Source organism: Callospermophilus lateralis, chromosome 7, assembly GCF_048772815.1.
Source record: "Callospermophilus lateralis isolate mCalLat2 chromosome 7, mCalLat2.hap1, whole genome shotgun sequence".
NCBI lineage: Eukaryota > Metazoa > Chordata > Mammalia > Rodentia > Sciuridae > Callospermophilus > Callospermophilus lateralis.
Genome location: NC_135311.1, coordinates 73,612,250 through 73,638,491, shown reverse-complemented (window position 1 = coordinate 73,638,491; position 26,242 = coordinate 73,612,250). Strand labels below are relative to the sequence as shown.

The 26,242-nt window shown below is 32.9% G+C and overlaps 1 protein-coding gene across 1 annotated transcript in view; it reads right to left on the bottom strand.

Moving 5' to 3' along the window:
- The window catches only part of Col24a1 (collagen type XXIV alpha 1 chain), a 367,698-nt gene that overhangs the window by 259,207 nt on the left and 82,249 nt on the right, over positions 1-26,242 (bottom strand). Inside the window, exons 11-12 of the mRNA XM_076862570.1 lie at positions 24,810-24,863; positions 21,346-21,390 (exon numbers count right to left, since the gene is read on the bottom strand). Of these exons, the coding sequence (XP_076718685.1) occupies positions 21,346-21,390; positions 24,810-24,863 (99 nt within the window). The remainder of the gene's footprint in view (positions 1-21,345; positions 21,391-24,809; positions 24,864-26,242) is intronic.

The window sequence follows — 26,242 nt, the reverse complement described above, 5'->3', positions numbered from 1 at the left end:
CTTAATTCTCTAATCTAGATAGACATAATTTTATCATCTTTTAATTCTATTTATATGTTGATCATTATTTCAACTCAAAAATGATTTCTAATTCTAGATAATTCTTGATTTATTAAATGTTATACAGTTAATATCATAAAACATCATTACATTTGGCTATATATTAGAAAATTTTCTTTAAAAAACATCATCATCATTCTAATGTCTATACTGTTGAATATTTCATCGTTTGTTACATGTCTATTCAGTTGTTATTTCAATAGTAACTACACACACATTTTTCCAATAAGATGAAATTCCATTTGTTTTAATCATAAATCTAAATGTTTGCAACCATATTTCTTCATTACCAAAAAAAAAAAATCTTTAGGATTTGTTGGAAATAGGAAATAGTAGTAAAAAATACTTTGCTTTTGATCTTGGTATATAAAAGATAGATTCTATATTTTATCTACTTGAAAAAATTTGTAACAATGAAATATTATATTTTATGTCATGTTCCCCTGTAGAATATCATAATCATTAATTTAAGTCAAAATTGTGCTTTCCTAGAAACATCTTAACATTGCCAAATGATATAATAGTCATTTTCCAGTATTAATATCAAATAGAGATAGGAAATCTCCAGAATTTTCACCTTTGCCCATTTGCCAGTTTCATCTTCCAATGGGCATGACAGAGTTGTATCATTGCTTCTGTGTTGTAATTAGTTCTCTTTTTTACATTTTGTTTTAATAAGTTATAAAGTTTTATGTTATAAAGAACATGAAATTTCAGGAACTTCATCTGATCTCAACTTGTGAATAATTTTCTTGTTCATTTCCACTGATGAGTTTAGTACACAGAATTTAAAGTGATCTCTAATGACTTATTCTTTTGTCTGATATTCTCTCCCTTTGAGTATGGACAGTACCTATGACTTGTTTCATCTAACAAAAAGAATATAAGGTAACCAATGACTTGTTTCATCTAACAAAAAGAATATAAGGTAACCAATGACTTGTTTCATCTAACAAAAAGAATATAAGGTGATAGGATGTCACTGTTGGGTTTATATTAAACTATTTAACACTCTATCTATCTTAGTTTCCTTGTCAAGCTTATGAAGTAAGCAGATGTTTTGGGGAAGCCTGTTGGCAAGACCTCTAGGAACCAATAGTCTATGGAACCTAAGGATGGCCTATTAATCAAGAGGAAGAAAAAAGCCAAGGCTCCCAGTTCTCCACCCTCAAGGAAATATCTTCTTCCCATGGTGTGAATGTGCTTGGAAGTCAAACCTTCAGATGATAATGCAGCTCAGATGAAACTTTCCTGTCTTATGATCTAAGTGGAAGACCTAGTTAGGTAGTACCTCAACTTGTGACCCATGAAAACTGTGAGCAGTTTTAAGCTGTTGAGTTTCTAGCATTTGTTAAATAGCATCAGAAATAGAAAACTGATAAAATTGTTAATTGTCTTCTTTAAATAGAGAATTGTATAAAAGTCTTATTTGTAAATTTTATTGTACGTAATGATCAATATGTGTACTCACAGTTTCTAGCTTCTAAAATTTTTTAAAAATATTTTTTAATATTTATTTTTTAGTTGTAGTTGGACATAATAGCTTTATTTTATTTATTTTTATGTGGTGCTGAGGATCAAACCCGGGGCCTCACACGTGCTGAGTGGGGGCTCTACCGCTGAGCCACAACCCCAGCCCAAGCTTCTAAAAATTTAATTAGGCTACCTCTTTGAAAATTTTCTACTCTATTTTCTATTGCAAGTCCTAATTAATGAATATCAAAATTAAATATACTTAAATAATATATATTTACCTTTCACATTTTTTACTTATTAAATACTTACACTTTAAAAACTATTATTCAAGCATTCTGTATCTATCTGGTTACCAATGTAAAGAATTTTTATCATGTTTCATAAATTTTATGTTGATATTTATATAAATGCAAATTTTAAGAATATCAGTTGTTTAATGCAAAATATTTCTTAGTTCCCAAGTGTAACTACTACAAATATCACATATTGCCTCTGGAATCAAATACAAATAAAGAGAGAAGCAGGAAAATAGAAACTTTGAATTACTAGGAAATAATAATTTATCATGCAAAATTCTCCTATATTCAAACTGAGAGAAACATTAGATAACTGCTTTATCTTTCCTTTCACCTTAGTGTTTATACTGCCTGACCAAATCCTCATCATTATCTCAAGCATTTTTCTTTTCAGTGTCAGCAAAAGTTCCAACTACAAATCTTCATGGCATCCAGACTTGAAGATACAGGCAAGAGATATGCAAAATTTCTTTAATAAGCATTATTAAATTGTAGTAGCCAACCTCAACAACAAACCCTGGTGATCTCTGCTTCCTGGTTTTCAAGCTTTTGGGTAGTCCCCTCCCATCATGAATTATGGCTACCTAACTGTGTATGACTTCTGAGGCACAGCCATAAAAAACGCTAGAGGTTCCACTTTGGGTTTACAAACCATCAACTCTACATTAACTCTGGGGGAAGACAATGCCACATTTTGAGGATACTCAAGCAGTCTGTGGAATAAATCAGGCCTTCCACCAATAACTAGCACCAAGTTTCCAGCCAGTAAGTAAAACACTTTAAAAGTAGATTTTTCTAGCCCCAATAAAGTCTTCAGATGACTGTAGCCTCAGTCAAAATCTTGACTGTAAAATCAAAAAGTAGAGTCACCCAAATGATCTACTAATTCTTGGCTCATAGAATCTAAGAAATAACATGTATATTTATCGTTATTTTGTATCACTGTACTTGGAGTAACTTGTCATATAGTAATAGATAATTAATACATAGTAACAAGAAAGATGTCTAGAGTTAGACAGCATGCTATTCCAATGTGAAGTGCTAGATACTGTGTGATACTCAAGTGCTTTTTTATACATTTTATACAAATTTTATACACTTATTGTTTGCAATATGTGGAGCCCTCTGAAGTGCACAGCCCAGAGCAAGTTTTTTCTCTTGCGTGGGATTAAGTATGGTACTGTTATCAAACACTGAATCCAAAAGAAGTATATTCACCTGGTACACCTGAATATATATGTGGTGTTAATATTTTAGGATATTCATAGATACTATATTTGGTAGAATATTTAAATATCTTTAAGCAACAGAAAACTTCTTGTTCAGGGTTTGGAGAAAAAAAAGTATTTTCTTAGCTCTGCAAAGAAATTACAAAAAATAATGCATAAAAATAATTATAAAAATGTGAGGAACAAACTTACCATCAAAAGGTTGTAATGACTACATTTACAGAATTTTTAAAAATAAAAGCAGTGCAAATTCTTCTAGATAACATATTTTTTCTTTCTGAGGTAAGGTTTAAAAATAAGAAATTTAATCTAACATAGAGATAAAAGAAAAGCATCACTAAACAGTGATAATAAAAATATATTCAGAACAATATTTTATAAATAAAAATATACTAAACAGACATTACTAATATTAATAGAAACACATCTTTTTCCAAGACTAAACAATGAAAAGAGATCAGATAACTTGTCTACAGTTAGACATTATTTTTATACATTCTACACACAAACGCATACTACCAAGAAATACTGGTATTTTGCCAGGACCGTGGTGCACACCTGTAATCTCATTGGCTCGGGAGGCTGAGGCATGAAGAACACAAGTTTAAAGCCAGCCTCATAATTTAGCAAAACCCTGAGCAATTTAGTGAGACTTTGTCTCAAAAAACAAAACAACAAAAAAACTGGTCTGGAGATGTGGCTTAGTAGTTAAGCACCTGTCGGTTCAATCTCTGGTACCAAAAAAAAAAGAAACATTGGTATTTTAAAATCCTTCAAAAATGAGACAAGATCACTGCAGAAAAGGGTAGAATGTGAAAGGCTCTGTGATGATCCAAGTCTGCATTCTTTTCCATACAGCTTGGACAATTTGATCCACACTTCAAAAGTCAAGCCTGCCCTCATGGCAGAGACTAATACTAAACTTCAGTAGAAATTTGAGTGATTGTAGCCCAGGTTCAGCTAATCTGAATTCCACTCTCAGACTGAAGTTTCTGGCCTATTCTTGAAGACAGTTCATCACCTGGTACTCAAAACTAAGAACTGGAATCTGCCTTTTTTTTCTTTTTTTTTCCCCCTGTGATAGAATTTCCTTTTTAAATTTTATATTTATTTATTTATTTATATATGACAGCGGAATCCATTACAATTCTTATTACACATATAGAGCACAATTTTTCATATATCTGGTTGTATATAAAGTATATTCACTGGGCTGGGGATGTGGCTCAAGTGGTAGAGCGCTCACCTGGCATGCGTGGGGCGCTGGGTTCGATCCTCAGCACCACATAAAAATAAAAACATAAAAAGATATTGTGTCCACCTAAAACTAAAATTAATATTTAAAAAAATAAAATAAAATAAAGTATATTCACACCAATTCATGTCTTCATACATATACTTTAGATAATAATGATCATCACATTCCACCATCATTAGTAACTCCATGCCCCCTCCTTTCCCCTACAACCCCTCTGTTCTATCTAGAGTTCATCTATTCTTCCCATGCTCCCTCTCCCTATCCCACTATGAGTCAGCCTCCTTATATCAAAGGAAACATATGGCATTTGTTTTTTGGGGACTGGCTAACTTCACTTAGCATTATCTTCTCTAATTCCCTCCATTTACCTGAGAATGCCATGATTTTATTCTCTTTTATTGATGAGTAATATTCCATTGAGTATATATATATATATATATATATATATATATATATATATATATGCCACATCTCCAAAAATGAGATTGCCATTTTCCCTCAAAGAGAATACAGCCCTAAACCCAAGGTAGGCCTAACTGCCATACTTCTGATTTTGATAATCTATCAGGTTCTCTGAGTTTTCTTGTATATTATGTATACTGAAAATAATTACCCGATTAAACTTCCAACTGATTGTGTCAACATTTCTATGGAATCAAGCTCTAATTAGACTTATTCCAAATTATCACCTATATAGTTCATGGGGTGTTCCACCTCTTAGTGTTTATCCTAACCTTGTAGAGGGTTAACTCAACGTCCTGGATCTTCCATATATCTTGTCATACTACAGTTAGTCAGATATAGTTACTAGACTACTTCTAGTAAGATAGAATCCAAAAAGTATAGTCTTACTGAAAGAGGCAGAATCACTTAAAAATTAGTGACAATTTTCCATGATACTCTACTAGATAGTAGTACTCTCTTTATAATTTAATTAACTGCAAATTTTCCCTGAAACAAAGAAAGCACTGTCTCTAAATTCTCTATAAAATGTATGTATTTGAAACACTTCTGAGCAATAGGTATCTAAAATAGTCTGGGGCTAAGTATAGACACTAATAACAGATGTCAAACAGAAGGATCTTATATTCTGAAATTCTAACACTGGAGTAAGAAGCCAAAATACAGTTTACTTCAAATAGACTCTTCCAACAGAAAGATATATGAGAAAAGAGGAGAGGCTCCTTTCTATAGTTAGAAAAGTAAACACTGCTGACGCCTGGGTGCCTTAAGGGTATTATTTTGTCCACTATTCTAAGGCTATGATATTTTTGTCTTCATAGAAAGGAAACTCAGTATAGTTTTGCTCTCTGTCAAACTTAAAATGTAGTAAGATTTGATTACTTATAATTTATTCTGTTAGGTCTGAAAAATCTATATTTTTACAACAGTTTTCTAGGTGGTGTTGAGAGTAAATCCCATTTCCAATTTCATGTTTATCATCAATCCTGTCAAACCAGTTCTGACATAAATTTTTCAGATCTTTGGAGACACAAAAATTTGCAAGGCCAATGAAGTACAAGAAAAAGACTACTGATTAAATCAAGCAGAGTCCTGCAAAAGATTTTTTAATGCAACTACAGAATTTCCTCTCTGTGGCACTACAGAATGAAGTTCAGAATCTTTGCACTAAAGAGGAAGCTACTTGCAATTAGAAAATGAATATGACATTTGAAGTTATCAAATACATACAAATATTCTCTCCCAACTTCCACATTTTTCTTAAACACTATTCTTTTCTATTATGAATTAATGATAGCTTGATGCTTTTAAAGAAGCTGGATCATATCAGATACATTCCAAGAAGTTTTTTAAATAATGACAGTAAAGATAAAATAGAACAGTAGCATTATGATATTTAAAGAGCTGTGACCAGTAAAGATTGCTTGCTACCTCGTTTTATTCAAGATCTCTGGAGAATGAACTTTAGTTGAACTCAAATATCCAGATGGAAGAGGATGAGTTAATAGTAGCCTCTTGGGTTCTCCATTTTCAAAGGCTGGTTTGTTGAAGGTCCCTACAGTCCTATAGTTGTCCTCTAATATTAATTTGTAATATGGGTTTTGATCCAAATAAATGAGTGAAGAGGAGGGAAGTAAGAACTACACCACTTCAATATTCAAAAGCACACATACACACATGAATGGTCTAAAATGTAACTGTGATCACAAGAGGTCTTCAAGAATAACTGTAGAGATTACTAAGTACATTAGTAAAGATCCTGAAATCAAGCATAAGGTAGAAAAAATATATTCTTCTATACAAGAAAGAAAAAAGAATCTCATCCAATAACCTAAGGCCAAGGAAATAATTTCATTAATATATATATTTTAACATGCTTTGATTCTAAAATATACCAAATTCCTAACAAAAAGTTATTTTAATCCAAACTAATGGTACTTGTTAAAAAAAAAAAAACACACACACAAAGAAACGTGTTACAAATAGCAACTATATCCGTAAACAGTGAATAAATACAATACTTTATTTTGGGAAAAAAGAGTTTTCTTGGAAGTAAGATTTAAATAGAAATAAATTTTAAGACAAATGTTAAATTTGAAAAGCCAACATGATTCTAAATCATAAATAATTACCTCTTTTTTTAAAAAAAATAAGTATTTGTTGAATGGCCAAAACAATATGTTATTTTGGAATGTGTCCATTTCAATATGTATTTATACTGTCTAGGAGAGGACACTTTTTATTTGTAAGAAAAAAATAGACATCACTAAGTTCACAGTGATTTAATTCTATGCTTAGTGTTTATTCAGGGAAGTAAGTGATCATTTGGCCAGAAGTGTAAGCATGATTTACAGTAACATCTTCCCAAATCTAAGCTTAGAAATGTTCCTAAATCACTGGAAAATACTGGAAAGAATTTTACTTCTCTATGTTACTATGCTATTTTCATATATGAGATGATGCTAATTAATATTTTTTATAAACTATTAATACCAGACATGGAACTTAGTACATAGCTGAAAACCGAATTCTGTAGTCCAAAGGACCTTGTCCTGATTGATATTTAGAAAGACCTGAACTCAGATTTTATAGTTCTCATTCCTATTACTGTCAGTATATTGACTGTAAAGAGTGCCATTATCATATTTAATACATAAAATGAATTGTTTTGATCAATTCCTAGCCTTAGTTTCACTGACTTTAAAAATTTAAGTGTAAAATTTTAAATAAAGCTATGAGTTATTACTGTTTTTAAAATTTTATATTACAATAATTATCTACAATCAAATCATGTTCAACTCCATGTGCATAAATAAGACTGAACACTACCATTTACCTAAAATATGAAGGAATAAGCTCTCTTTAAAATCTATAAATAAGTTCAAGGTATACCTTTAGGGGGACAGGACTTGACAAGCAAGGACACGAGTTCAATATTTAACACCATAAAATAAGAAGAGCAATAATAATAAAAGTTACAAATGGGGAAATGTCCATCAATAGGTTTTAAGTTATAGTTAGAAGAAAGAGTGTGTGTTACTGTACAGTAATGCACAGGTATCTGCCATCTTCTTTATGGTGATTTTAGTTCAATTTCTATATTTAAATATCTACTTCACATATAACATCAAATAGCACATATAATTTAATTAATTACCAAGAGAAAATGCATATACATATTTCACAAATCTAGTATTCTCCACTTCAAATATTACCAAATGATCTTTTCCTTTTATGTTTAAAATACTAGTGACTATGTTTCTCATGGTGTTTTAGTAATCTAAATTTAAATAGAACATATAATATTTAACTATCCAATGATAAATGGCTAATATGTTTGCCCTTAGTGAAAAAAAAAATTGAAGACAATTTTGTTTATAATAAGAGAAAATTTAAGGGGGAGACAAGAGCGTGTTGCATGCTCTTAATCCCTGCAACTTGAAATCCCAGCAACTGAGGCAGGCACTCTGCAAATTTGGGGCCAGCCTGGGCAAGTTATTGAAATCATGTCTCAAAAAATATAAAGGGAATTGTCCATGGAGAACTGAGGCAAGGGCCACATTAGCTGAATACACTGCCACAGCTGGAAAATACAGGAACCAAGAACTTGATTTGGGGAAAACAGGGCTAGCTCAAATACACAGCACAGGCAGGCAGGCACCAGCCATGTGAAATAATTGGAGCCTAGCAAAATTTGGGGAAAATTAGGTATGAGAATATTTTGCTCCGGGGAATACAAGTCAGGGAGGTTTGGTGTATCTGTGCTCAGAAGAGGCTGGAAAGGAGGCAGGGTGAGAATAGGAATGGACAGGTGCATCCACGCTGGGAGAACCTGAGAGACAGGAAAGAACACAGAACCACCTGCAGTGAGCCGAAAAGCCAGGAACAGTGGTGCACCCCTGTAATTCCTGTGACTTGGGAGGCTGAGGCAGGAGGATCATGAGTTCAAAGCCAGCCTCAGCAACTTAGCAAGGAACTACACAACTTAGTGAGATCCTTTCTTTAAATAAAATGGAAAAAAGGGCTGGGGATTTGCTCTAGGTTCAATCTTCAGTACCAAAAAAAAACCCAAAACCTGAATTGGCGGGTTTGAGGTGTGATTGTACTTGGGAATGGACCCCAAGAGGCTGAGAAGATACCTGTGAGCAATGGAAGTGGCAAGCGGGAGGGAACTCACTTATCCTAGGAGTAGATTCTTGAGGAGGCTCCTGGGCTATGGTCTCCCAGCACAGTTTGGCATCTGATGGGCTCTAAGGGTGTGTTGATTTAAATTATTCAGAGAATTAGCTTCTCAATAAAGCACTTGGGGCCTCAGTAGACCTAAGCTCCACCCTGAGAGTGCCTCCTACACTAACACTTCACAGAACCCAGCTGCAGCTTCACCCTGGAGAGGAGCTGAGAGCATTTCCCATCTGAAACTTCATCTTACTACCCAGAAGGGAAGCAAAGGTTTTTGAAGTCCAACAGGCTTCTTGGTAAGCAACACAATAGAAAGAAAGGAGTTGACAATCCGTGCTCCCTAATCTTGCACCAGTACATACCTCAAGAAGAAACAGAAATGGAAAGAAAACCAGTTGGGCAAAGACAGTGAACATATATTCTCATTGACTTTTGTGTTCACCACAACAAAAATGACTCCTTAGTTTTTCATCAAGATTCTTTTATTTTTCCTAGCATGCTGAATGAGTCATTGACAAATATATTATTTGTCTTATTTCTAGCATTTTCTGAAGGTAGTTATTTTTCTTTGCTCTGTCTGTTGAGAGTTAAAGTTTTTGATTATTTCGATTTTTTTGTATTGTCTTCTGTACTATTCTGTTCCCCTTGTTTCTTTTTCTCTCTTTTCTCTTACTAACAGCCAAATTCTATTGTTCTTTCACTCTTATTTTTATTTTTTACTTCTATTTTTTCTCCTTGTTCCTCTATCACATCCTACTCACTTTTGCACTTCCCACATTCACCTATTGAAACTGTGAATCCTTTCTAGCTCTTTCTCTTCATCTTTCCTCTTCACTCTACTCTTGAAATCTTTCAGCATTAATTGATTTATATAATGCCAGAGCACACCACTAACGCTATAATAATAATTAATACTGTGGAAATCAAATATAATTTAAATAAAATGTTTGATTTTATGCCAGACACAATACATGATCACTTACTATTATTACTGACAGAAATTGCTGATTCCACCAATTCTATTTATTGTGTCAATTAACATTATATATGTCATAATAGGAATCAAGTACTTAGTTTATTGTTATATATTATTTACATAGGTCATCGCTATTATTTGGCTTCCTCTAATTTATGAGGTACTAGAGGCCAACAGGTCACTACAGGTTTGTAGGGTAAAAGCTCTACTCCTTCAGATCCATTCAGATAGATGGGTAGACACACAAACAATATAGAAAAGCATCCCTAACCATCCTAGTATGCCTCAAGAACAGACTCCACTGACATCACAGTGGAGGAAATGTTAGAGAATGAGTTTAGAAAGTTCATAGGTAAGCCTATCCATGAGGTAAAATATGATGTAAGTATAAAACCAAAGATAAAATACAAGAAATGAAAGATTACTTCAATATAGATACAGAGATCCTGAAGAGGAATCAATCAGAAATCCTCAAAATGAAGAAATCAATAATCCAAATTAAAAATTCAATAGAAAATATCACCAATTGACTATATTACTTGGAAGACAGAGTTTTTTGCAATGAAGACAAAGCCTATAATCTTGAAAATAAAGTTGATCATGAAGAAAAGATGTAAAGAGACCATGAACAGAATTTTCAAGAAATATAGGATAACCTGAAAAATGCCAAATTTAAGTTTCATAGGGATAGATGAAGGTTCTGAAGTAAAAATAAAGGAATATACAATCTTTTCAATGAAATAATACCAGAAAATTTCCCAAACCTTAAGAATGAAATTGAAAATCAAATACTGGAGGCATGCAGGGCTCCCATTATATAAAATTACAACAGACCCACACCAACATGTATTATTATGAAAATGCCTAATATAGAGAAGGAGGGTAGAATTTTAAAAGCTCCTAGAGAAAAATGATAGGTCATATTCAGAGGTTAACCCCTGAATTTCAGCTGATTTCTCAAACCAGACCCTAAAAACCAAGAGGTCTTAGAATAATATAAGCCAGCTCTGGAAAAAAAAATGGATGCCAACCAAGAATGTTATATCCAAAAAAATTAAGCTTCAGAATTAAAGATAAAACAAAAACCTTCCATGATAATGAGTTAGAAGAATTCACAACTAAAAAGTTTGTACTACAAAATAAACTCAACTAGCTGCACAAAACTCAACTCAATGTGAATCAAAACTTAGGCCCAGAACAGAGACCCCTGTACCTAACAGAAGAAAAAGTAGGCTCATATCTTTACCATGTCAACTTAGGAACTGAATTCCTTAACAAGACTCCTAAAGTGCAAGAAGTAAAATCAAGACTCAATATATGGGATAGTGTTGAGAGCCACAGCCGAAGGGGCTCCTGCAAACTTCCAGACTGCCAGCTGATGATTGGCTCACAGCGGCCCCAGCAACATCTAGCAACATCTAGCTGATTGGCTCCTCTGCGGTGATGCTCATTGGGCTATTTCCCTGCCCTTTCAGACCACGGAGCTGCTCATTGGGGGACTTTTTTGGCTCCGCCCATGCGACCCAGCCAATCGGCCTCAAGAGCAGGAGGATGGTGGGAGGAAGAGGCTGGGTTGGGGTGTGTGGTTTGTGGGAAGCCGGTGGTGGCAGTTGGGCTCTGAGGGTTTTTTCCTGAGGAGCTGTTTTGTTTGTCATGTGTGGTTCTAAAAATAAAGTTAGTTTCTTTTGACAAGTGGCTCCTGAATTGTGCCCAGCCAGACTGCGGCAGGATAAAGTCAAACTAAAAAGCTTCCTCTCAGCAAAGGAAAACAATCAAGAACATACAGAATGGGAGAAAATCTTTACCACATGCACCTCAAACACAGCACTAATCTCCAGGATATATAAAGGACTCAAAAACCTTAACACTGAAAAAACAAATAACCTAATCAATAAATGGGCCAAGGACCTGAACAGACTTCACATACAATCGATGAAAAATATATAAAAAAAATGTTCAACATCTCTAGCAATTAGAGAAATGCAAATCAAAACTACTCTAAGATTTCCTCTCACTCCAGTCAGAATGGCAATTATCAATACAAGTAAAATAGACGTTGGTGAGGATGTGGGAAAAAGGTCCACTCATACATTTCTGGTGGGACTGAAAATTGATGCAACCATTATGGAAAGCAGTACAGAAATTCCTTAGAAAACTTGGAATAAAACCACCATTTGACCCAGCTATTCCATTCCTCAGTTTATACCTACAGGATGCTAATAATTGCATACTATAGTAACATGGCCACAAGAATGTTTACAGCAGCTCAATTCATAATAACCAAACTATGGAACCAACCTATATGCTATTCAATAGATGAATGGATAAAGAAATTATAGTATATATAAACAATGGAATATTACTCATCCTTAAAGAAGAATGAAATGATGGTATTTGCCAGCAAATAGTTGGAGCTGGATAATATCTTTCTAGGCAAAATGAGCCAATCCCCAAAACCAAAGGCCAATGTTTTCTCTGATATGCATAGGAATAACAGAGGTACTTTGGATTAGGCAGAGGGGAGTGAAGGGAGGGGAGGGGGTATGTAGGTAGGAAGGATGGTAGAATTAATCGGACATTATTACCCTATGTACATACATGATTACATGATCAGTGTGATTCTACATCATGTACAACTAGAAGAATAAGAAGTTATACTCCATTTATATATGATGTGTCAAAATGCATTCTACTGTCATGTATAACTAGTTAGAATTTAAAAATTTAAAAAATATTTCATGAAGAAGAAATGGAAATTAAAAATGAAAACCACAAGAAGGAGAAAGTACACTGAAAAAAACAGTCAACTAAAGGGAAATCTAATTAAACTTAAAAACAAGAAATAAATCAAAATGATAGGAAATAAATATCATCTTATAATAATAACACTGAATGTTAATGGACTCAATTCATCAATAAAAAAGCAAAGGCTGGAAGACTGGATTAAAAAACAAGACCCAACCATACACTGTCTCCAAGTGACTTATCTCATAAGCAAAGAAATCCACAGACTGAAGGTGAAAGGATAGGAAAAAACATATCACTCATGGATCTTGTAACAAGCAGGAGTTTCTAATCTCATATCAGATAAAAGTTGACTTCAAGCCAAAATTAATTGGAAGAAACTTAGAAGGCCACTTCATACTGCTTAAGGGAACCATACAACAACAGGAAATAATAATGCTGAATGTTAATGAAGCATCCAAACAATAAAGCATCTACATACATCAAACAAATCTTTCTCAATATCAAGAATCAAACAGACCACAACACAATAATACTGAGTGACTTTATCACACCTCTCTCATCAATGGGCAGATCTTCCAAACAAAAACTTAGTATGGAAGCTGCAGAACTAAAAAAAAAAATACAATTAATAATTTAGACTTAACAGACATATATAGAGTATTTCATCCATCAATGACTGAATACATTTTCTTCTCAGCAGCACATAGAATGTTTTCTAAAATAGACCAGATAGTAGGCCACAAGCAACTCTTAGCAAACACACACACACACACACACACACACACACACACATAATACCATGCATTCTATCAGATCATAATGGAATGAAATTAGAAATCAATAATAAATTAGAAATCAAAAATAGGTATTATATATACCTGGAGACTAAATGATTCACTATAGAATGATGAATGGAGAGCAGAAGTTATCAGGAGTAAAATAAAAAAAAATATTTAGAAGCAAATGAGAAGAGATGTATACAAGATATCAAAATTTCTGGGACACTATGAAGGTGGTTCTAAGAGGAAAGTTAACAGCATTGAGCTCATTCATTAAAAGAATAGAAAGATACCAAATAAATAATCTAACATTATACTTCAGGGCCTAAAAAAAGAACAACCAACATCCAATCAATAGAAGACAGAAAATAATTAATATCAGAGCCAAAATCAATGAAATTGAAGTTGAAAAAAATTTTTAAATCAACAAAACAAAAAGTTGGTTCTTTTAAAGAATTAACAAAATTGATAAACCCTTAGCCAAGCTAACTAAAATAAAGAAAGAAAAAACTCGAATTGTTAAAATCTGTGATGAAAAAAGAAATATCACCACAGAGACTACTGAAATACAGAGGATAATCAGAAACTGTTTTGAAAAATTATATTCCAATATGCTTGAAAGTACTACTAAATCCTAGAAAGTTACAACCCACCAAATTGAAACAGAAGGGCATAGAAAATTTAAACAAAAATTTCACATAAGGAAAGTAAAGCAGCTATCAAAAACTTATCAACAAAGAAAAGCCCAGGACTAGAAGGATTCTCAGAATAGTTCTACTAGACCTTTAAAGAACTAACACCAATCCTCCTCAAAGTATTCCATGAAATAAAAAGGAGAGAACCCTTCCAACCATATTCTATGAAGCTTGTATCACCCTGACCAAAATCAGACAAAGGCGCATCAAAGAAAGAAAAATTCAGATCAATATCCTTGATGAAGATGCAAAACGTCTTCATAAAATATTGGCAAATTGCATACAAAAACACATTAAGAACAGTGCACCATGATCAACTGGGTTTCATTCCAGGAATGTGAAGTTGGTTCAATATAAGAAAGCCAATAAACATAATTCATCACATAAACAGACAAGAATTGCATGATTGTCTCAATAGATACAGAAAAAGCATTTCACAAAATATAGCAACCATTCATGTTTTAAAACACTAGAAAACACAGAGACTGAAGGAACATACCTCAACCTTGCAAAAAACTATATACAACAAACCCAAGGACAACATCATTCTAAATGGAAAAAGACTGAAAGCGTTCCTTCTAAAAACAGAAACAAGATAGGGATGGCCTCTTTCACTGCTTCTATTCAATAGTCTTTGAAGTTCTAGTCAGAGTAATTAGGCAAAAGAATGAAATTAAAGGACTATGAATAGGAAAAGAAGAGTTCAAACTATTTCTGTTTGCTGAGAACATGATTCTATATTTAGAAGATCGAAAAACTCCACTAGAAAACTTCTAGAACATGAAATGGATTCAGCAAAGTAGTAGGATACAAAATTAATACAAATAAATCAATTGTGCTCCTATACACCAATGATGAATCAGCTGAAAGAGAAATTAGGAAAAACATCCCATTCACAATAGCCTCAAAACAAAACAAAACAAAACAAACAAACAAAAACCTTGGGAATCAATTTAACAAAAGAGGTGAAGGACCTTACAATAAAAATTACAGAAGACTAAATAAAGAAATTGAGGAAGACCTTAGAAGATAGAAAGACCCTTGCCCCATGTTCCTGGATAGGAAGAATTAATATTGTCAAAAGGAACAATTAAGAGCATGAAGAGACAGCCTACAGAATGGGAGAAAAATCTTTGCCACCTGTACCTCAGATATAGCATTAATCTCTAGGATTTATAAAGAACTCAAACAACTTAATGCCAAAAACCACAAATAACTCAAGCAATAAACAGATAAAAAACTAAACAGGCATTTCACAGAAGAAAGACAAATGATTAACATATATGAAAATATACTATATTTCCATTAAAATATATGAAAAAATGTTAAATGTCTCCAGCAATTAGATAAATTTGCAAACCAAAACTACAGTGAGATTTCATCTCACTCTGATAAGAATGGCAGTGATCAAGAATACAAGTAACAATAAATGTTGGCAAGGATGCAGGTAAAAGGTTAATTCACACATTTTGGGTAGGACTGGAAATTGGTGCAACTGCTATAGAAAACAATATGGAGATTCCTCAAAAAATTGGAATAAAACCACCTTTTGACCCAGCTATCCCACTCCTTAATATATATCCAAAGGAGTTAAAATCAGCATACTACAGTGACACAGCTATATTGATGTTTACAGCAGCACAATTCACAATACCGCTATGGGATCAACCTAGATGCCCATCAACAGATGAATGGATAACAACAATGTTATATATATATACACACACAATTGAGCATTATTCAGCCATAAAGAAGAATAACTTCATGACAGTTGCAAGTAAATGGATGGATCTGGAGATGATCATACTAAGTGAAATAAGCCAGAGCCCAAAGCCAGATAGAATGTTTTTGTGATATGTGGATGCTAACCTTACAATAAGCGGGGAGAAAGGAAGAATAAATATTGTGTAGATTAGACAAAGGGCAATGAAGAGAAGGGAGGAAAATAGGAAAAGGAAAGACAGTAGAATGAATTTGAAATGATTTTCCTATGTACTTTTATGAGTACACCATAGTGAATCCCACCATTGTGTACATCTATAAGAATGAAGACCTAATTAGAATAGGATATATTCCATGCTTGTATAATCATATCAAAACAAATTCTACTGTTATGCATAACTAAAAAGAATCAATAAAATAAAATTAAAAGGTGTGAGAATGTAGCTCAGTGATAGAGCATCCCTGTATTCAATCTCAGTATCAAAAACATTTATAAGGGGAAATATTAATACATAGGATAGTATTCTGCAATAGTTTCTGAGATCATATTTGCCATAATTAACTTGTGGCTCTGTGGCTGTAACTGTATCTTACTCTTTAAGTTCTCAAAATTTCCTTATAAATATGGCCAAATAATTTGTGATAAAAATAAGATAAAAGTACAGATAGCACACATGTACATGTACATATAACATACAGTACCAGATTCTCTATTATAAACTTTAATTAGGAAAAATGGGATACATGTGTTTTTCTAAGAATCTTAATCAATTACAAATACATGTATCTTAATTCAAAAAAATTTTGCAACATAGGTTCTATATTGCGGTGCGATGCCAGGGATTGAACTCAGGGGCACTTGATCACTGAGCCACATCCCTAGCCCTATTTTTTTTTGTTTTTGTTTTTGTTTTAATTAAAACAAATTTTATTCCATGCTTTTATAATTTTATCAAAATCAATCATAAGGTTACATATAACTAAAAACAACCAATAAAAAGAAAAAGGAATAAGTAAAGCTGATGTGGCAAAATATTAAGGTAGGAGGAGTCTAAAGGTGTGTTTACAATATCATTCTCTACATTCTTAAATTTTAAAGAATTTTATTGTGAAAGTGACCAATAGTATCCCCACATTGGATCTGGAAAAAATTCTGTGATTGGGAGAGAATGGAAAGATACAGGTTTAGACTCTTCAATGACTTTCTGGATGCAAGTCCATAATCACCATCTACTACCTAAGATGTAAATAGAGCAAATTTACTCCCAGGATCAGTAGGAGGCATTATATCACCTCAGGGACTACTAGCAATACTACTCAACTTTCTTCAGATTCTGAATTATCATCTTTCACCTTTTATTTAAATTTTATTTGGGTACTGGGGATTATTAAACTCAGGGTCATTCAACCACTGAGCCACATCGCCAGCCTTAATCTATGTTTTATTTAAAGACAGAGTCTCACTGAGCTGCTTAGGGTCTAGATTTTGCTGAGGCTGGCTTTGAGATTGTGATCCTCCTGCCTCAGCCTCCAGAGCCACTGGAATTATAGTTGTGTGCCACTGTGCTCAGCATCTTTCACCCCTTCACGAGAAATAAAAAGTTTGTGTCTATTTAAAATGTGTTTAAAAATGCAAGAGTTTAAGATGATTAAAACTCTAATGTGATGGAGTATTGTCAAAGTTTGATATTGACACTTTTGTGTTTTGATTAGGTAAAGGAGAACTCTGGAAAGCAGAGAGGCATATTCTATTAATAGGAAAATCACACTGAGAATCTTAAATTTGAAACCAGGGGCAAAAAGGAAGGCTAGAGATATCAATGAATAATAGTCAACTTCACAACTTCACCAGTTGCTCTGTTTCTGTTTACCTGTGCCTAAGAAAATGGCAATTGTGTGCAGATGCTTTTGGTGTCCAGTGTGGTTGCATAAGCAGGAATCAGCCTGGAAACCTGACTAAGGGTGAACCCAAAACCTTGACAAGCTGCCCTTTGGCTCAGTATCACCAAGAGCACACTTCAAGGTCATTCTGTGCCAGCACTACCCTCCAGGGACTTCTGTAGGCCAGCACAGTTAATTACACTAACAGCCAAGGAAATTATATTGGCCCACCACTGCAGAGGAAGATGAATATCTCTATTCCTTAGTCACAGGGGGACATTAATGGTATTTTTATTAACTTGTGACCTGTTGACTGCTATTAGAATATAGATTGTATACATAAACCAGGTCGGGTGTTGCAGATATGATTATGAAGCAATTACTGTAGCAGCTACTGGACTTCTAATCACTGTTGACAGAGAGAATCTGTATGATTCCAAACTGCTTTTTGGAGTTCTACAAGAAGAAATGCTCAGGATCAAAGTTTATGTTGTCTCTTTGTGTCTTCTTCATTTTCTTTAAAGACAGGGTCTCACTGAGCTGCTTAGTGCCTTGCTTTTGCTAAGGCTGGTTTTGAACTCACAATTCTCCTGTCTCAGCCCCCAGAGCTGCTGGTATTACAGGCATGTGCTATGGTGCCAGGTACATAAGGTACTATTGAAGAAAGAGACCAGCAATCATTTCATTCACTATTTTCCCATCGATTTCTGGAGCTCTCTTTTTGAATTCAATAGAGTCCTACTGGATAATCTTATAATTCCCTATGAAGTAGGAAACCTGAAGTTATCTATACATTTTCTTGGAAGATTTTATAATTCATTATGTAATAGGAAACTAGAGTTGCCTATACATTGCTGATCAAATTAATATATACATAAGACCAAGTCATTAGTACATGAAATTGGTGACTACCTAAGTGATATATAACTGGGGCTTTGTAAAAATATTTGATTTACTCAAATGTCTACAATTCCCTATTGCAGATTGGTTCATCTTAAGATTGTATATACTTTAATTACAATAAGGAAGGTAGGATTTAAGTACTAGTAGTAATTTATAAATTATTATAAATGATTTTCTTAGTTTTTTTAAAATTAATGGCATGATTTTATAGGAAGAGGATGGAAAAACTTAGAAGACACAGAATGGATAGAAAAAGAATAAAAAAGATAAGATTGATCTAATGTCAATTTGAAAAAGCCCAGACCTTCTTATTTATATTAGGAATTTTATATGTAATATGAAGAGAGGTATTTCTGTCGAGGAAGATTTTATATATAATATAAATTTATATATCATACATAGACTAAATTGTAAAGAATATACCAACATATTTGAGTATAAATTTTAAAAGATAGCATATTAAATATTTAGAATAGTGTTTGTGAATAAAAACAGTGGTGATGATGCTAATGATGACAATACTTTCATAATTGTTATAAGACCAACTTTTAAGTTGATTGCATAAGCAGGAAAACAAAATGTTTGACTTGTTTTGTATTCTTGATAGTTTGGTTAACTTTATCTCTAATATATTAAAATCCTCAAAGTGAAATTTTAAAATAGTTGTATCATATTTTGTCCAAATACCATAAAAATAATTCATGACTCTTCTAAATAGTATGAGCAGAGGACAGAGAGCAAAAAATATCTAAGCAGTTAGGAGAAGGATTCTGGGTTAACATTCAGAGGAGCTATGCTCAATTCTTGATTGAACATTTTTAACTATGTGACTCTGAGAAAATCTTTTAATATCTCTGAACCTCATTTTCCCACATACTCTATCTTTAATGGAATATTACAAAGCTCCAAGGATAACATGTAAAATGATTTAAATATTATAGATTATTACAGATAGGTTATACACAGCTGCCATTTTTTTATACCTGTTTCTTACTATGACAAAATACCTGAGAAAAACATCTAAGGGGAAGAAAGATTTTATTTTGGCTCATGGTTTCAATCATGATCATCTTTCTCCATTTTTATGGGCCTGTGGTGAGGCAGAGCATTCTGATAGAGAGGATATGGTGAAGCTGCTCACATCATGGCAGCTAGAAAGTGGAAAGAGAATGACAGAGAGAAAGAAAGAGGTCAGAAATAAGATATATCCTTCAAGGGCATGCCCTCTAACCTACTTCCTCTAACTGAGCCCCACCTCCTACAATTTCCACTACCACCCAATAATCTATTCAATTATAACCCACAAATGAATTAACCTATTGATGAGATCATAGCCATTATGAGCCAATCATTTCCAAAAGCCCCACTTCTGAACATGGCTGCATTTGGGGGACCAAGTCATCAACATATGAAACTTTGGGAGACATTTCAAATCCAAATTATAACAGGGAATTATAAAATTATCTAATAGGATTCAAAAATAGAATCCAAGAAAACTGTGGAAAAATAGCAAATGAAATTATTACTAGGCCTTTTATTGCTACTTTTCTTTAAAGTTCTCAATGTGTCATTGCTTTAAAATATGCATTTGTAATAGATTTGGATCCTTAAAAGTTATATTTGAAAACACTGATATCCATTTTTTATAATCATTAAAATTTTATTCAGGTGTATACCAAACTTCTAAAAATATGGTTATAAAAACTTGATTTTTATCCTCATAAACTACAGAAAACAATGCAGCCTTTGACAGCTTACCCTAGAAAATGCATTCAAGTGGCAATAAAAACCGCACAGTGGAAAGCAGGTGGATAATTATCTATACTAACTTAGCCAGGACAACCTGAGACGGACAACTAACTTAGCTAGGACAACTTGTCTGGACCATTTTTCTCATCTTTTAAATAGCACAGTACTCAATTATGTCAAAATTTTCTCCCATTTCTGAAAGTATTATATTACCTAGTAAATTCACTCTCCTTTAATTTTTTTTTAATCTGGAAATATAAAAAGCTGTTGAAACCCAGTCTCTAAACTAACAGCTGAAACAGGCATTTTAGAAACCTCTAGAACATGAGGTTAAGTTTCTAAGACATCTCTTTGTGTAGGAATAGGTTGAATAGTGCTACCACTGGTGTTCTAAGCTGTTCACACATTTTCTGTGACATTTTAGCTCCTTCAAAGAGGACAAAGAGGCCTGGTGCAATGGCACACACCTGTAATCCCCATGGCTTGGGAGGCTGAGGCAGGAGGATGGCAAATTCAAAGCCAGCCTCAGCAAAAGCCAGGTATTAAGGAGCTCAGTGGGATCCTATCTCTAAATAAAATACAAAATGGGGCTAAGGATGTGACTCAGTGGTCAAATGACCATGAGTTCAATCCCTGGACACCCCCCATCACCGACAAAAAAAATAAAAGAGACAAGGGTTTCTCCACTGATATAGTAAATGGATTTAGAAGTATTAAATTTAGAGTTATTTTTAAATCTAAATTTTCTTTTACATTCTTAAGTACCCCCATGATATACAAAGTAGCAAAAAAATTAAACTTTTTGAATGAGATGGATTATGCATAACAACAACAAAAGCAAAATGTATCCATATTTTAATGAGAACAAAAACACAAAATTAGATTACATTGCTCTATACTGAACTTCAAGAAAAAGGAATCAATCAAGTTACCTGTCTTCCTTTAACACCCTTCTTTCCACGGATCCCAGGAATGCCCTATAATATAGAAAAGTCAAAATTTATAGTTGCTGAATGAATTAAATATTACATATTTTTTGTCAAATATCTATTAATGAAGTATGCCAAAGATAGAAATAAATTGTCAAGTAAACTAGTGTGAAAAGCTTCAATATATTCATTTAACTGAAGCAGCCCCTTTCCTTCTTCAAAATAGACCTGATTGCATTTAGGAATTTACCCCATCCATACCTCCAAATGAGATCTTGACATACCCTGATGATAGTTATTTATTCAGAAGTAGGCACACTACCAATAATGGTACAACCAGACAAACAGGAGGATCTTATTTTCTTACCCCCAAAAGATGTACTCCTCTGTCTCCCTATCTTTATATGGATATAAACAAAGGTAAATTAACCCTTACACTGGCAATCTTGCAATTATATGGGAAACTGGTCCTAGTGTAATGCCAACAACGGGAAAGGCAAGACAGAGAAGGCATCACTATGTTCGAGATCATCTTGCACCTATATCCCACTTAAGCTATGAAATTCTTGTCATGTGAGAGGCAGTGGAGTATACTCCTTACGCAGTCAGGTTTTAGAGCCAGAACATATAATACAAATCCTGGCTTTGCTCTTACTACCTGAATATATTTTAAGACAATTTACTTTCTCTGTATGTTTCATTTTCTTCATCTATAATGAGAGTAATAACAATATCATCTTAGGTTTTGTGGGAATTAAAGGAATTACTTCATGTAAAGTATTTGCATTGTGTCTTATGTTATAGGCTGATCTGAAAATCAGCCCAGACTTACCCCATTTTGTTCAGATACCTCTGTGTAAAGTTGGCCTCCTTTCCACATGAGCCCACTTGCATAGAAGCAAACACCTCCATCCCTACCTACTTACACCCTGACCACAATATCTTTGCTCTATGGGACTAATGCAAAATTGTTTTTCTGAGAATGTAATTTCTGAGAATATGATTATATGACTCTATTTTTGTAATTTTCCATTTGTATGAAATGTACTTTGTGATTATGATTGCCTCTCCTGCCACCCTTTCTTTGTGATTTTAGGCCTTATAAGTATATTCCTACCTCCAGCTGGGGTCGAGGGTAGCAGAACTGCTTGGTTCTCTGCACTCTGAGCCCCAGTAGGAAATAAAGCTTTTATCTTTACCTTCAAAGATCCTGGAGAATTGTTTGCAAATTTGGGAATAGTGCCTTATCTACTGTTGTCACTTATTAGAATTTCCCTATTTTTAAGCCAGTTTTTGTTGGAGTTATCTATTACATGCTGTCTAAAGCATCCTACCTGATATAATCACTGAGTCATGTAGTCACCTATAAGCCTCATACTAAGAAATCTATTAAAGCCAGGCAACGCAGCACACGCCTATAGTTCCAGCTATTCCCAAGGCTGACACAAGAGGATTGCTCCAGCCTAGGAGTTCTAGACTACTTTTGGAAACATAGCAAGACCCTTTCTCAAAGGAGAGGAAAGGATAAGAAAAGAAAATTTATACCATAACCATGTCCTTTGGTTTGATTGTACATACAGATATATTGGAAGATATCATTGGCTTAAATAATTCATTCACTTCTTTCAAGTCAAGTGTTTCCTGAATACTCATGTCTCATTTATTACCAAAAAAGAGTTTATAGGTGAACAAGAAGACTCATTTTGTTAGAACTTTATGTATCTTTACAAAACACAGTGAGTTTTTTTTTTTAAGGAAAAAATGGATATTATCGTTTTCAAAGGTTGATTTTCCTAAATTATAGCAGGAAGGCTAACAACAATGCAGACAAAATCAAACAAGCATTTTCCACACATATGTGTATATATATTTCACATACCATATGCATGGGGGTGTGCATGTGTGTGCACATGTGTGTTTATAATACCAATTTCCAAAAAGGGATATTTCTTTCTGTTTTCAGAGAAGACTATTTTTTTCTGCTTTTCCATACTTAAATGTTTTACTTAATAAAAACACCCAGTTTGCTCTATCATTTATGTCTTAATGAGTTCTGATGTAACCAAATAATATTAGGACATGGTATATGATAGACAGAATATGATGAAATGTCTTTATGTGTGTTGACACATGTCTTCATACAAAACGAGGGAGTGTGATGATAGTATTGTGCCTGTTGATGGCCTGTGTCAACAATGGGCTTAAGATCCTTCAATACAAGATAACAACATTTTGCAAGAACATACAATTTTTGTTATTAAATCATTTATTAGAAATACAATCATACAAAAAGATCAGAAAAGGACTATATCATAAGCAAAAGAATTATTAAAAATGTAAACTAAATATACTCCTTTGGGTGGAGAAGCAGTAGTTCAATTCTTTGCATAATGAATGGAAGATACCTTCTATTAATGTGTTGTATCACATAAAGTTTAAATGTTTTAGCTGCAATATTATGCTGAAGATATTTTTCGCCATTGAAAGAAATGACTTGTCATGTTCATCAAGGGAAAATTGTCATTTCATCTCACCAAAGACTGGACAAATTATCTTTACAGTATATTTAAACTCTTAAAATTATTACTTCTATGCAGGGCATGCACATGTAATTACCAGAAAATGTGAGGTAATTCACTCACTCAAAAACAATATATTTGAAAATATATTTAGCTAAGAATAACTTGTATCACTTTCAGTTGCAAAAAAAACACTTTCTAGAAATAAAAATTCTGTTCTGAACTGCATTCTTACCATGATAGAGTTAAAAGCTAAATACTAAATATGATTCTGTAGTTTAAAATTTTGTAACAATATTCTAATATCATTTAATTTTATTTTTTAATCCACAGAGTAAAAATGAAGGAATACAAATAATTGGACTGAATATAACCCTGAAAACTAGATATGATGAAGTTTCAGTGTCAAAACTCACTATCTTGATTGTTTTTAGTATAACAGACCAGTTTATAAATATTCTATCTTTATTCATGAACAACTCTAATTGCTCTTTCTTGGAACAATCCTCCAATGATTAAATTAAACATAAATATGTCTCCTAAGACTTAATTCTTTACTACATATTATACTACAAAATATACTTGTTAACAACTTATATTCAAATTAAAGACTAACAAATTATAAAAATTTCATAATTAGATATTTTAATATGTATTTTTAAAAAATCATATTTAAAATATCTACATATGTTCATATAATGTTACTTCCTTATAAAAATCAATAAAGTTTAAGAAAATGTAATTATATTCTTTCAGGTGATGGTGGGTTTTCTTAAATCTGAATGCTCTCTCAGTAAGATTATCTTATATATATAAGATATATATATACGTTATATATAATATATATATACATATAATATATATATATATATTATATATATATATATATAATATCTGTTGTACACCATCATTACTAAATAGCATTAGATATAAATTTTGAAAACTTACTCTTTCTCCTTCAGGTCCAACTTGTCCTGCTTCTCCAGGAGAGCCAATGAAACCCTTAAAACATGAAAATAATATTTGTATTATTTCATCTCAATATTTACTCCATTAAGATTTCTAAACAGAAGTACTTTCAATTTTACTTATAGTAGTATAGAAGTGTAAGATTTAAAGGTATTAAAGTATAAATAATTTTCTCTCGGTTGCTTTTCTTCCAAAAATTACAGGTCAATCTTTACATTTAAAAAATGCAGAAAACTGAAGACACAGCAGTTAATAAAAATAAAAAGACCAAATTCTTTCCTCCACTGAATTTTATGGTGGGCAGGGAGAAAAAAAAAAAAAAATATATATATATATATATATATATATATATATATATATATATATATACACACACACACACACTAAAATGTAAAGTAGAAGGTAGGTATCAAAAGACTGTAAGAAGAGGCAGAAGAGATCCATTATAATATGAAAGGAGGGAAGGCAATCAAGGAAGGATTCAAAGGAGGCTGGCACTTGAGATTGGTCTACAACATAAGTAAAATCTTGATAAGTACAGGATAATGACAGCAGAGGATTGCTCCAAGAAAGAGCAATTAGAATAAGCAGAGACATAGCAGAGGGTCTTTGTTCATGATAATAAACACAGTGTTTATAAATGATAACTGATAGAATTTTTTGTGTGTAATACTTCAAAAAAGACAAGGACCCATTCTGACCTCATGAAGTTTTTAATGTGATTTGAGAAACAAAGGATACATATAAATAACAACACAAGATGCTATGTTCTAACATACCTTAGTTATACCTGTAGCAGATAGTCTATTTCATCAATTTTATAATGTATACTGTAGGTAGTTTGCAGCTAGATTAAAGAGTATTAAATGTCAAGATAAAAATTTATGACTTTATATTTTAGATAAATGGAAGCGAGGGACTTTGTGAGAGTAGTGCATTAATGTCAAAAAGTATTTCTAAAATATTAATCTGTTCATTAACACAGAATGTATCCAGAACAAGAAATACTTATTGTAGGAAAACCTGTTAGAATGCTCTTGCTCTTTCTATGGTCCATGTTTGAAGAATTAAGTGTTTAGATTACTGATTCAACTAGCATTATTTTAACATCCATTTTGTGTCAGGTGCTGGGATTTTAAATAAGAATGTGAGGCCTGGGGTTGTGGCTCAATGACGGAGTGCTTCCCTCTCATATGTGAGGTACTGGGTTCGATCCTCAGCATCACATAAAAATAAAAATTAAAAAATAAAGACATTTTTAAAAAATGTGAAAATCATTACCCTCAAAAAGAGTATCATACAAATAAATAATTATAATATCATGATAATTGTGACATGATTATGTAACAGGTGATATGATAAATACAAGACACAATGAAAACTATGGAAGCAGAATGGCCAGTTTGCCTAAA